This window comes from Leptodactylus fuscus, chromosome 2 (assembly GCF_031893055.1).
Source record: "Leptodactylus fuscus isolate aLepFus1 chromosome 2, aLepFus1.hap2, whole genome shotgun sequence".
NCBI classification, from domain to species: Eukaryota; Metazoa; Chordata; class Amphibia; order Anura; family Leptodactylidae; genus Leptodactylus; species Leptodactylus fuscus.
Genome location: NC_134266.1, coordinates 5,826,596 through 5,838,803, shown reverse-complemented (window position 1 = coordinate 5,838,803; position 12,208 = coordinate 5,826,596). Strand labels below are relative to the sequence as shown.

The 12,208-nt window shown below is 44.2% G+C and overlaps 1 protein-coding gene across 1 annotated transcript in view; it reads left to right on the top strand.

Moving 5' to 3' along the window:
• Positions 1-11,092, top strand: part of GAP43 (growth associated protein 43) — an 88,062-nt gene extending 76,970 nt beyond the window's left edge. The window contains exon 3 of the mRNA XM_075263302.1: positions 10,177-11,092. Within this exon, the coding sequence (XP_075119403.1) occupies positions 10,177-10,265 (89 nt within the window). The 3' untranslated portion in view covers positions 10,266-11,092. The remainder of the gene's footprint in view (positions 1-10,176) is intronic.
• The last annotated feature ends 1,116 nt before the right edge of the window (positions 11,093-12,208 follow it).

The following is a 12,208-nucleotide window of genomic DNA, read 5'->3' as shown; positions in this document are numbered from 1 at the left end:
ACGGATAGGCTGTATTCTCAGTGATGTCACCGCTCTCTAGTATATGGATAGGCTGTATTCTCAGTGATGTCACCGCTCTCTAGTATACGGATAGGCTGTATTCTCAGTGATGTCACCGCTCTCTAGTATATGGATAGGCTGTATACTCAGTGATGTCACCGCTCTCTAGTATACGGATAGGCTGTATTCTCAGTGATGTCACCGCTCTCTAGTATACGGATAGGCTGTATTCTCAGTGATGTCACCGCTCTCTAGTATATGGATAGGCTGTATTCTCAGTGATGTCACCGCTCTCTAGTATATGGATAGGCTGTATTCTCAGTGATGTCACCGCTCTCTAGTATATGGATAGGCTGTATTCTCAGTGATGTCACCGCTGATCTCTAGTATACGGATAGGCTGTATTCTCAGTGATGTCACCGCTCTCTAGTATACGGATAGGCTGTATTCTCAGTGATGTCACCGCTCTCTAGTATATGGATAGGCTGTATTCTCAGTGATGTCACCGCTCTCTAGTATATGGATAGGCTGTATTCTCAGTAATGTCACCGCTCTCTAGTATACGGATAGGCTGTATTCTCAGTGATGTCACCGCTCTCTAGTATATGGATAGGCTGTATTCTCAGTGATGTCACCGCTCTCTAGTATACGGATAGGCTGTATTCTCAGTGATATCACTGCTCTCTAGTATACGGATAGGCTGTATTCTCAGTGATGTCACCGCTCTCTAGTATATGGATAGGCTGTATTCTCAGTGATGTCACCGCTCTCTAGTATACGGATAGGCTGTATTCTCAGTGATGTCACCGCTCTCTAGTATATGGATAGGCTGTATTCTCAGTGATGTCACCGCTGCTCTCTAGTATATGGATAGGCTGTATTCTCAGTGATGTCACCGCTCTCTAGTATATGGATAGGCTGTATTCTCAGTGATGTCATTGCTCTCTAGTATACGGATAGGCTGTATTCTCAGTGATGTCACTGCTCTCTAGTATATGGATAGGCTGTATTCTCAGTGATGTCACTGCTCTCTAGTATACGGATAGGCTGTATTCTCAGTGATGTCACCGCTCTCTAGTATACGGATAGGCTGTATTCTCAGTGATGTCACCGCTCTCTAGTATACGGATAGGCTGTATTCTCAGTGATGTCACCGCTCTCTAGTATACGGATAGGCTGTATTCTCAGTGATGTCACCGCTCTCTAGTATACGGATAGGCTGTATTCTCAGTGATGTCACCGCTCTCTAGTATACGGATAGGCTGTATTCTCAGTGATGTCACCGCTCTCTAGTATACGGATAGGCTGTATTCTCAGTGATGTCACCGCTCTCTAGTATATGGATAGGCTGTATTCTCAGTGATGTCACCGCTGATCTCTAGTATACGGATAGGCTGTATTCTCAGTGATGTCACCGCTCTCTAGTATACGGATAGGCTGTATTCTCAGTGATGTCACCGCTCTCTAGTATATGGATAGGCTGTATTCTCAGTGATGTCACCGCTCTCTAGTATATGGATAGGCTGTATTCTCAGTAATGTCACCGCTCTCTAGTATACGGATAGGCTGTATTCTCAGTGATGTCACCGCTCTCTAGTATATGGATAGGCTGTATTCTCAGTGATATCACTGCTCTCTAGTATATGGATAGGCTGTATTCTCAGTGATGTCACCGCTCTCTAGTATACGGATAGGCTGTATTCTCAGTGATATCACTGCTCTCTAGTATACGGATAGGCTGTATTCTCAGTGATGTCACCGCTCTCTAGTATATGGATAGGCTGTATTCTCAGTGATGTCACCGCTCTCTAGTATATGGATAGGCTGTATTCTCAGTGATGTCACCGCTCTCTAGTATATGGATAGGCTGTATTCTCAGTGATGTCACTGCTCTCTAGTATACGGATAGGCTGTATTCTCAGTGATGTCACTGCTCTCTAGTATATGGATAGGCTGTATTCTCAGTGATGTCATTGCTCTCTAGTATACGGATAGGCTGTATTCTCAGTGATGTCACTGCTCTCTAGTATATGGATAGGCTGTATTCTCAGTGATGTCACTGCTCTCTAGTATATGGATAGGCTGTATTCTCAGTGATGTCACCGCTCTCTAGTATACGGATAGGCTGTATTCTCAGTGATGTCACCGCTCTCTAGTATATGGATAGGCTGTATTCTCAGTGATGTCACCGCTGATCTCTAGTATATGGATAGGCTGTATTCTCAGTGATGTCACCGCTCTCTAGTATATGGATAGGCTGTATTCTCAGTGATGTCACCGCTCTCTAGTATATGGATAGGCTGTATTCTCAGTGATGTCACCGCTCTCTAGTATACGGATAGGCTGTATTCTCAGTGATGTCACCGCTCTCTAGTATATGGATAGGCTGTATTCTCAGTGATGTCACCGCTCTCTAGTATATGGATAGGCTGTATTCTCAGTAATGTCACCGCTCTCTAGTATACGGATAGGCTGTATTCTCAGTGATGTCACCGCTCTCTAGTATATGGATAGGCTGTATTCTCAGTGATGTCACCGCTCTCTAGTATACGGATAGGCTGTATTCTCAGTGATATCACTGCTCTCTAGTATACGGATAGGCTGTATTCTCAGTGATGTCACCGCTCTCTAGTATATGGATAGGCTGTATTCTCAGTGATGTCACTGCTCTCTAGTATATGGATAGGCTGTATACTCAGTGATGTCACCGCTCTCTAGTATACGGATAGGCTGTATTCTCAGTGATGTCACCGCTCTCTAGTATACGAATAGGCTGTATTCTCAGTGATGTCACCGCTCTCTAGTATATGGATAGGCTGTATTCTCAGTGATGTCACCGCTCTCTAGTATATGGATAGGCTGTATTCTCAGTGATGTCACCGCTGATCTCTAGTATACGGATAGGCTGTATTCTCAGTGATGTCACCGCTCTCTAGTATACGGATAGGCTGTATTCTCAGTGATGTCACCGCTCTCTAGTATATGGATAGGCTGTATTCTCAGTGATGTCACCGCTCTCTAGTATACGGATAGGCTGTATTCTCAGTGATATCACTGCTCTCTAGTATACGGATAGGCTGTATTCTCAGTGATGTCACCGCTCTCTAGTATATGGATAGGCTGTATTCTCAGTGATGTCACCGCTCTCTAGTATATGGATAGGCTGTATTCTCAGTGATGTCACCGCTCTCTAGTATATGGATAGGCTGTATTCTCAGTGATGTCACTGCTCTCTAGTATATGGATAGGCTGTATTCTCAGTGATGTCACTGCTCTCTAGTATATGGATAGGCTGTATTCTCAGTGATGTCACCGCTCTCTAGTATACGGATAGGCTGTATTATCAGTGATGTCACCGCTCTCTAGTATACGGATAGGCTGTATTCTCAGTGATGTCACCGCTCTCTAGTATACGGATAGGCTGTATTCTCAGTGATGTCACCGCTCTCTAGTATATGGATAGGCTGTATTCTCAGTGATGTCACCGCTCTCTAGTATACGGATAGGCTGTATTCTCAGTGATGTCACCGCTCTCTAGTATACGAATAGGCTGTATTCTCAGTGATGTCACTGCTCTCTAGTATATGGATAGGCTGTATTCTCAGTGATGTCACCGCTCTCTAGTATATGGATAGGCTGTATTCTCAGTGATGTCACCGCTCTCTAGTATATGGATAGGCTGTATTCTCAGTGATGTCACCGCTCTCTAGTATATGGATAGGCTGTATTCTCAGTGATGTCACCGCTGATCTCTAGTATACGGATAGGCTGTATACTCAGTGATGTCACCGCTCTCTAGTATATGGATAGGCTGTATTCTCAGTGATGTCACCGCTCTCTAGTATATGGATAGGCTGTATTCTCAGTGATGTCACCGCTCTCTAGTATATTGATAGGCTGTATACTCAGTGATGTCACCGCTCTCTAGTATACGGATAGGCTGTATTCTCAGTGATGTCACCGCTCTCTAGTATACGGATAGGCTGTATTCTCAGTGATGTCACCGCTCTCTAGTATATGGATAGGCTGTATTCTCAGTGATGTCACCGCTCTCTAGTATACGGATAGGCTGTATTCTCAGTGATGTCACCGCTCTCTAGTATACGGATAGGCTGTATTCTCAGTGATGTCACCGCTCTCTAGTATATGGATAGGCTGTATTCTCAGTGATGTCACCGCTCTCTAGTATACGGATAGGCTGTATTCTCAGTGATGTCACTGCTCTCTAGTATACGGATAGGCTGTATTCTCAGTGATGTCACCGCTCTCTAGTATATGGATAGGCTGTATTCTCAGTGATGTCACCGCTCTCTAGTATATGGATAGGCTGTATTCTCAGTGATGTCACCGCTCTCTAGTATACGGATAGGCTGTATTCTCAGTGATGTCACCGCTCTCTAGTATATGGATAGGCTGTATTCTCAGTGATGTCACCGCTCTCTAGTATATGGATAGGCTGTATTCTCAGTGATGTCACCGCTGATCTCTAGTATACGGATAGGCTGTATTCTCAGTGATGTCACCGCTCTCTAGTATATGGATAGGCTGTATTCTCAGTGATGTCACCGCTCTCTAGTATACGGATAGGCTGTATTCTCAGTGATGTCACCGCTCTCTAGTATACGAATAGGCTGTATTCTCAGTGATTTCACCGCTCTCTAGTATATGGATAGGCTGTATTCTCAGTGATGTCACCGCTCTCTAGTATACGGATAGGCTGTATTCTCAGTGATGTCACCGCTCTCTAGTATATGGATAGGCTGTATTCTCAGTGATGTCACCGCTCTCTAGTATACGGATAGGCTGTATTCTCAGTGATGTCACCGCTCTCTAGTATATGGATAGGCTGTATTCTCAGTGATGTCACCGCTCTCTAGTATACAGATAGGCTGTATTTTCAGTGATGTCACCGCTCTCTAGTATACGGATAGGCTGTATTCTCAGTGATGTCACCGCTCTCTAGTATACGGATAGGCTGTATTCTCAGTGATGTCACTGCTCTCTAGTATACGGATAGGCTGTATTCTCAGTGATGTCACCGCTCTCTAGTATATGGATAGGCTGTATTCTCAGTGATGTCACCGCTCTCTAGTATATGGATAGGCTGTATTCTCAGTGATGTCACCGCTCTCTAGTATATGGATAGGCTGTATTCTCAGTGATGTCACCGCTCTCTAGTATATGGATAGGCTGTATTCTCAGTGATGTCACCGCTCTCTAGTATATGGATAGGCTGTATTCTCAGTGATGTCACCGCTCTCTAGTATATGGATAGGCTGTATTCTCAGTGATGTCACCGCTCTCTAGTATACGGATAGGCTGTATTCTCAGTGATGTCACCGCTCTCTAGTATATGGATAGGCTGTATTCTCAGTGATGTCACCGCTCTCTAGTATATGGATAGGCTGTATTCTCAGTGATGTCACCGCTGATCTCTAGTATACGGATAGGCTGTATTCTCAGTGATGTCACCGCTCTCTAGTATATGGATAGGCTGTATTCTCAGTGATGTCACCGCTCTCTAGTATACGGATAGGCTGTATTCTCAGTGATGTCACCGCTCTCTAGTATACGAATAGGCTGTATTCTCAGTGATTTCACCGCTCTCTAGTATATGGATAGGCTGTATTCTCAGTGATGTCACCGCTCTCTAGTATACGGATAGGCTGTATTCTCAGTGATGTCACCGCTCTCTAGTATATGGATAGGCTGTATTCTCAGTGATGTCACCGCTCTCTAGTATACGGATAGGCTGTATTCTCAGTGATGTCACCGCTCTCTAGTATATGGATAGGCTGTATTCTCAGTGATGTCACCGCTCTCTAGTATACAGATAGGCTGTATTTTCAGTGATGTCACCGCTCTCTAGTATACGGATAGGCTGTATTCTCAGTGATGTCACCGCTCTCTAGTATACGGATAGGCTGTATTCTCAGTGATGTCACTGCTCTCTAGTATACGGATAGGCTGTATTCTCAGTGATGTCACTGCTCTCTAGTATACGGATAGGCTGTATTCTCAGTGATGTCACCGCTCTCTAGTATACGGATAGGCTGTATTCTCAGTGATGTCACCGCTCTCTAGTATACGGATAGGCTATATTCTCAGTGATGTCACCGCTCTCTAGTATATGGATAGGCTGTATTCTCAGTGATGTCACCGCTCTCTAGTATATGGATAGGCTGTATTCTCAGTGATGTCACCGCTCTCTAGTATACGGATAGGCTGTATTCTCAGTGATGTCACTGCTCTCTAGTATACGGATAGGCTGTATTCTCAGTGATGTCACCGCTGCTCTCTAGTATATGGATAGGCTGTATTCTCAGTGATGTCACCGCTCTCTAGTATATGGATAGGCTGTATTCTCAGTGATGTCACTGCTCTCTAGTATACGGATAGGCTGTATTCTCAGTGATGTCACCGCTCTCTAGTATACGGATAGGCTGTATTCTCAGTGATGTCACCGCTCTCTAGTATATGGATAGGCTGTATTCTCAGTGATTTCACCGCTCTCTAGTATACGGATAGGCTGTATTCTCAGTGATGTCACCGCTCTCTAGTATATGGATAGGCTGTATTCTCAGTGATGTCACCGCTAATCTCTAGTATACGGATAGGCTGTATTCTCAGTGATGTCACCGCTCTCTAGTATACGGATAGGCTGTATTCTCAGTGATGTCACCGCTCTCTAGTATACGGATAGGCTGTATTCTCAGTGATGTCACCGCTCTCTAGTATACGAATAGGCTGTATTATCAGTGATGTCACCGCTCTCTAGTATATGGATAGGCTGTATTCTCAGTGATGTCACCGCTCTCTAGTATACGAATAGGCTGTATTCTCAGTGATGTCACCGCTCTCTAGTATATGGATAGGCTGTATTCTCAGTGATGTCACCGCTCTCTAGTATATGGATAGGCTGTATTCTCAGTGATGTCATCGCTCTCTAGTATATAGATAGGCTGTATTCTCAGTGATGTCACCGCTCTCTAGTATATAGATAGGCTGTATTCTCAGTGATGTCACCGCTCTCTAGTATACGGATAGGCTGTATTCTCAGTGATGTCACCGCTCTCTAGTATACGAATAGGCTGTATTCTCAGTGATGTCACTGCTCTCTAGTATACGGATAGGCTGTATTCTCAGTGATGTCACCGCTCTCTAGTATACGGATAGGCTGTATTCTCAGTGATGTCACCGCTCTCTAGTATACGGATAGGCTGTATTCTCAGTGATGCCACCGCTCTCTAGTTTACGGATAGGCTGTATTCTCAGTGATGTCACCGCTCTCTAGTATACGAATAGGTTGCATTCTCAGTGATGTCACCGCTCTCTAGTATACGGATAGGCTGTATTCTCAGTGATGTCACCGCTGATCTCTAGTATACGGATAGGCTGTATTCTCAGTGGTGTCACCGCTGATCTCTAGTATACGGATAGGCTGTATTCTCAGTGATGTCACCGCTCTCTAGTATACGGATAGGCTGTATTCTCAGTGATGTCACCGCTCTCTAGTATACGGATAGGCTGTATTCTCAGTGATGTCACCGCTCTCTAGTATACGGATAGGCTGTATTCTCAGTGATGTCACCGCTCTCTAGTATACGGATAGGCTGTATTCTCAGTGATGTCACCGCTCTCTAGTATACGGATAGGCTGTATTCTCAGTGATGTCACTGCTCTCTAGTATACGGATAGGCTGTATTCTCAGTGATGTCACCGCTCTCTAGTATACGGATAGGCTGTATTCTCAGTGATGTCACCGCTCTCTAGTATACGGATAGGCTGTATTCTCAGTGATGTCACCGCTCTCTAGTATACGGATAGGCTGTATTCTCAGTGATGTCACTGCTCTCTAGTATACGAATAGGCTGTATTCTCAGTGATGTCACCGCTCTCTAGTATACGGATAGGCTGTATTCTCAGTGATGTCACCGCTCTCTAGTATACGGATAGGCTGTATTCTCAGTGATGTCACCGCTCTCTAGTATACGGATAGGCTGTATTCTCAGTGATGTCACCGCTCTCTAGTATACGGATAGGCTGTATTCACAGTGATGTCACCGCTCTCTAGTATACGGATAGGCTGTATTCTCAGTGATGTCACCGCTCTCTAGTATATGGATAGGCTGTATTCTCAGTGATGTCACCGCTCTCTAGTATATGGATAGGCTGTATTCTCAGTGATGTCACTGCTCTCTAGTATATGGAGAGACTGTATTCTCAGTGATCTCACCGCTGATCTCTAGTATACGGATAGGCTGTATTCTCAGTGATGTCACAGTCTCTGGTATATGGATAGGCTGTATTCTCAGTGATGTCACCGCTCTCTAGTATACGGATAGGCTGTATTCTCAGTGATGTCTCCGCTCTCTAGTATACGGATAGGCTGTATTCTCAGTGATGTTACCGCTCTCTAGTATACGGATAGGCTGTATTCTCAGTGATGTCACTGCTCTCTAGTATATGGATAGGCTGTATTCTCAGTGATGTCACCGCTCTCTAGTATATGGATAGGCTGTATTCTCAGTGATGTCACCGCTCTCTAGTATACGGATAGGCTGTATTCTCAGTGATGTCACCGCTCTCTAGTATACGGATAGGCTGTATTCTCAGTGATGTCACCGCTCTCTAGTATACGGATAGGCTGTATTCTCAGTGATGTCACCGCTCTCTAGTATACGGATAGGCTGTATTCTCAGTGATGTCACCGCTCTCTAGTATACGGATAGGCTGTATTCTCAGTGATGTCACCGCTCTCTAGTATACGGATAGGCTGTATTCTCAGTGATGTCACCGCTCTCTAGTATACGGATAGGCTGTATTCACAGTGATGTCACCGCTCTCTAGTATACGGATAGGCTGTATTCTCATTGATGTCACCGCTCTCTAGTATACGGATAGGCTGTATTCTCAGTGATGTCACCGCTATCTAGTATATGGATAGGCTGTATTCTCAGTGATGTCACCGCTCTCTATTATATGGATAGGCTGTATTCTCAGTGATGTCACCGCTCTCTAGTATATGGAGAGGCTGTATTCTCAGTGATCTCACCGCTGATCTCTAGTATACGGATAGGCTGTATTCTCAGTGATGTCACCGCTCTCTAGTATATGGATAGGCTGTATTCTCAGTGATGTCACTGCTCTCTAGTATACGGATAGGCTGTATTCTCAGTGATGTCACCGCTCTCTAGTATACGGATAGGCTGTATTCTCAGTGATGTCACCACTGCTCTCTAGTATACGGATAGGCTGTATTCTCAGTGATGTCACCGCTGATCTCTAGTATACGGATAGGCTGTATTCTCAGTGATGTCACCGCTCTCTAGTATACGGATAGGCTGTATTCTCAGTGATGTCACCGCTCTCTAGTATATGGATAGGCTGTATTCTCAGTGATGTCACCGCTCTCTAGTATACGGATAGGCTGTATTCTCAGTGATGTCACCGCTGATCTCTAGTATACGGATAGGCTGTATTCTCAGTGATGTCACCGCTCTCTAGTATACGGATAGGCTGTATTCTCAGTGATGTCACCGCTGATCTCTAGTATACGGATAGGCTGTATTCTCAGTGATGTCACAGTCTCTGGTATATGGATAGGCTGTATTCTCAGTGATGTCACAGTCTCTGGTATATGGATAGGCTGTATTCTCAGTGATGTCACCGTTCTATAGTATACGGATAGGCTGTATTCTCAGTGATGTCACAGTCTCTGGTATATGGATAGGCTGTATTCTCAGTGATGTCACCGTTCTCTAGTATACGGATAGGCTGTATTCTCAGTGATGTCACAGTCTCTGGTATACGGATAGGCTGTATTCTCAGTGATGTCACAGTCTCTGGTATATGGATAGGCTGTATCACCAGTAGCAGGAGCTGGGCTATCCTTTATAGAAATATCTAGTGAGTATCAGGCTGTGAGGGATTGATGTCCATCCTGGTAACCACTTGATTATTAAGGTTTAGGGCAGAATAGATTACATTTACATGTCCAGCCCTAAAGGGGTCGTACAGAAGCCCCTAATCCATGGTGTTGAGGGATTATAATGACATCGCACTTAAACTGCTCATGAATACTTTGTATCAGTCTCTCCATTCCTCTTATACAGACTCTATTTCCATTCCGCATTGTGTTCCCCCCTCACATTTTTTTCATCTTCTATTTTCCAGATGACGTAGAAGGAACCAAACCTAGTGAAAGTGCCCAACAAGAAGAGGCTGCCAGTGAAGAGCCCAAGGCGGACCAAGAAAATGCCTGAACACATTGACCCCCCTCCACCCCCCACCCGTTACTCTCCTCTTGGACTCCATCGTTCTACCCTTCCAGCTCCTCCTCGACCTTCCGACCCTCTTCCTCACGTGGGTTCCTCCACCTCCACTCCCTATTCTTCTTTCTCTGTGTGGCAGACCATGTAAAAAAAATTAAAAAAAACAAAAAAAAAAAACAGGAAAGTTTCAGTCAAACAGTGTGGCTTAAACATTTAAGTGTTTCTTGGTGTTGTTATGGCGAGTTTTCCAGTACGGTCCAATCCGATTCATTTTGGACATTTCTTTCGCACTGTATCCGAGTTTCCTTCCAGCTCCCTCGCTCTTCTCTCTTTCTCTCTGTTACACTGTGTGCGATGTTCCGTTACTCTTCTTTGGGTTATAGATCAATCCGGTGAATTTCAGAAAGCGTCTCCAAGTTTTGTCTTTTGTTTCCTTTCTTCTTTTTATTTTTGGATACATTTATTTCTATTATTTCTATTATTATTATTATTATTTTTTATTTCTTGTTCCTCTTCAATGTGATGGAATGAACTTCTCAAAATGAATTCGCCCTCCCTACGGTTTGTTTTCCAAAATAAAGCGATGTGCCAATTAGCGTATATATCCGGCAGTCACCCGTGTGTTTTTCTTGTCCCGCTCACTGTCTTGACTTTGACTCCTCGGACAAATCTTGAGATGTCTGCCTATGTTTTCTATCGTACTTCAGCTGTTAGTCCTATGTGTTGTGAATGAGGAACACCGTCACTTGCAAGGCAATTGAGAATGTATGGTCTGATTTTGGCAAAACACAGAGGTAATAAATAGTTCTTCAGTTCTTGGCCGTGTCCTGTGCAATGTCTTTCCGATGCATTTCGTGTCAAGCCGATGCCATGTTGTCTTTACAGTATTCGGAGATCTCTGACCACCCTTAGGGTACATTGGGTAACCCACATGGCATGGTTTGGGTGCAATGTCCGCCATATTGATTACACCGAGGGGCTACCAAAATGGAGCAAACAGAATAATTGCTATAAATGACTTGTATAAACCCAATTATTAGAGTCATAACTAGGGTTGAGCCGATTTTGGGATTTCCGGATCAATTTTAAAATCCGATTTCCATGAAATTTGCTCGATCACCAATCGGGATCCAATCTTTCCCGATCCCGATCACTCAACCCTACTCAATGCTTCTCTATGGGAAAAGAGAAAACCCTCACTTTTAGGGTTGAGTTGATCTTGAGATTTCAAAATCTGATTTCCGATCATCTTCCAGCCGATCCCAATTGTGAAATTTGCTCGGTCACCGATCAGGATCGCTCAACCCTAATCATAACTTATATTACTCAGGAGATACAGACGTGATACCCGGTGCAGGGTCTTAGGGGCGGCCCATGACTTCAGAACAACTTCCATTTTTGGTTTTCATTGAATTCCTGACCAGTGTTGATCAATTAAAGTGAATTGCTAATAACAAGAAAAACTTTTCATAAATGAATAGCGCACTTATATATAAGAAACATTGTAGAATATCTTGTTAAAGAATAATGCTCCCTTCTCCATTTTTCAGCCTGTTTCTTCCTCCTTCCTTCACTCAGACTATTATTTGTGATAGCACCCTATGTGTCCTGCTTCACACAGAAGTCTACAGAGAGGGGAAGGGGAGGAGTAGTCTACTGCTGACTAGTATTTGATTTATTGCCTCTTTCTATGCTATAATAGAACATTATCTTACTAGATATAGGAGAGTCAAAACTGTTATCATGTTACTGAGTGTAGCAGAGCTTAGCACTATCTGCAGTACGTGCGTCTTATCAGCAGCCACTTCCCCCCCCCCTCCCCCAAGATTATGATAATTGAAGTAACTTGGCCTGATAATAATGGAGAGAGAAGTATTTTTCTTTAAAAAGATGCATTAAAGGGGTATTCCCATGACGCTTGTTCACCAACCTGC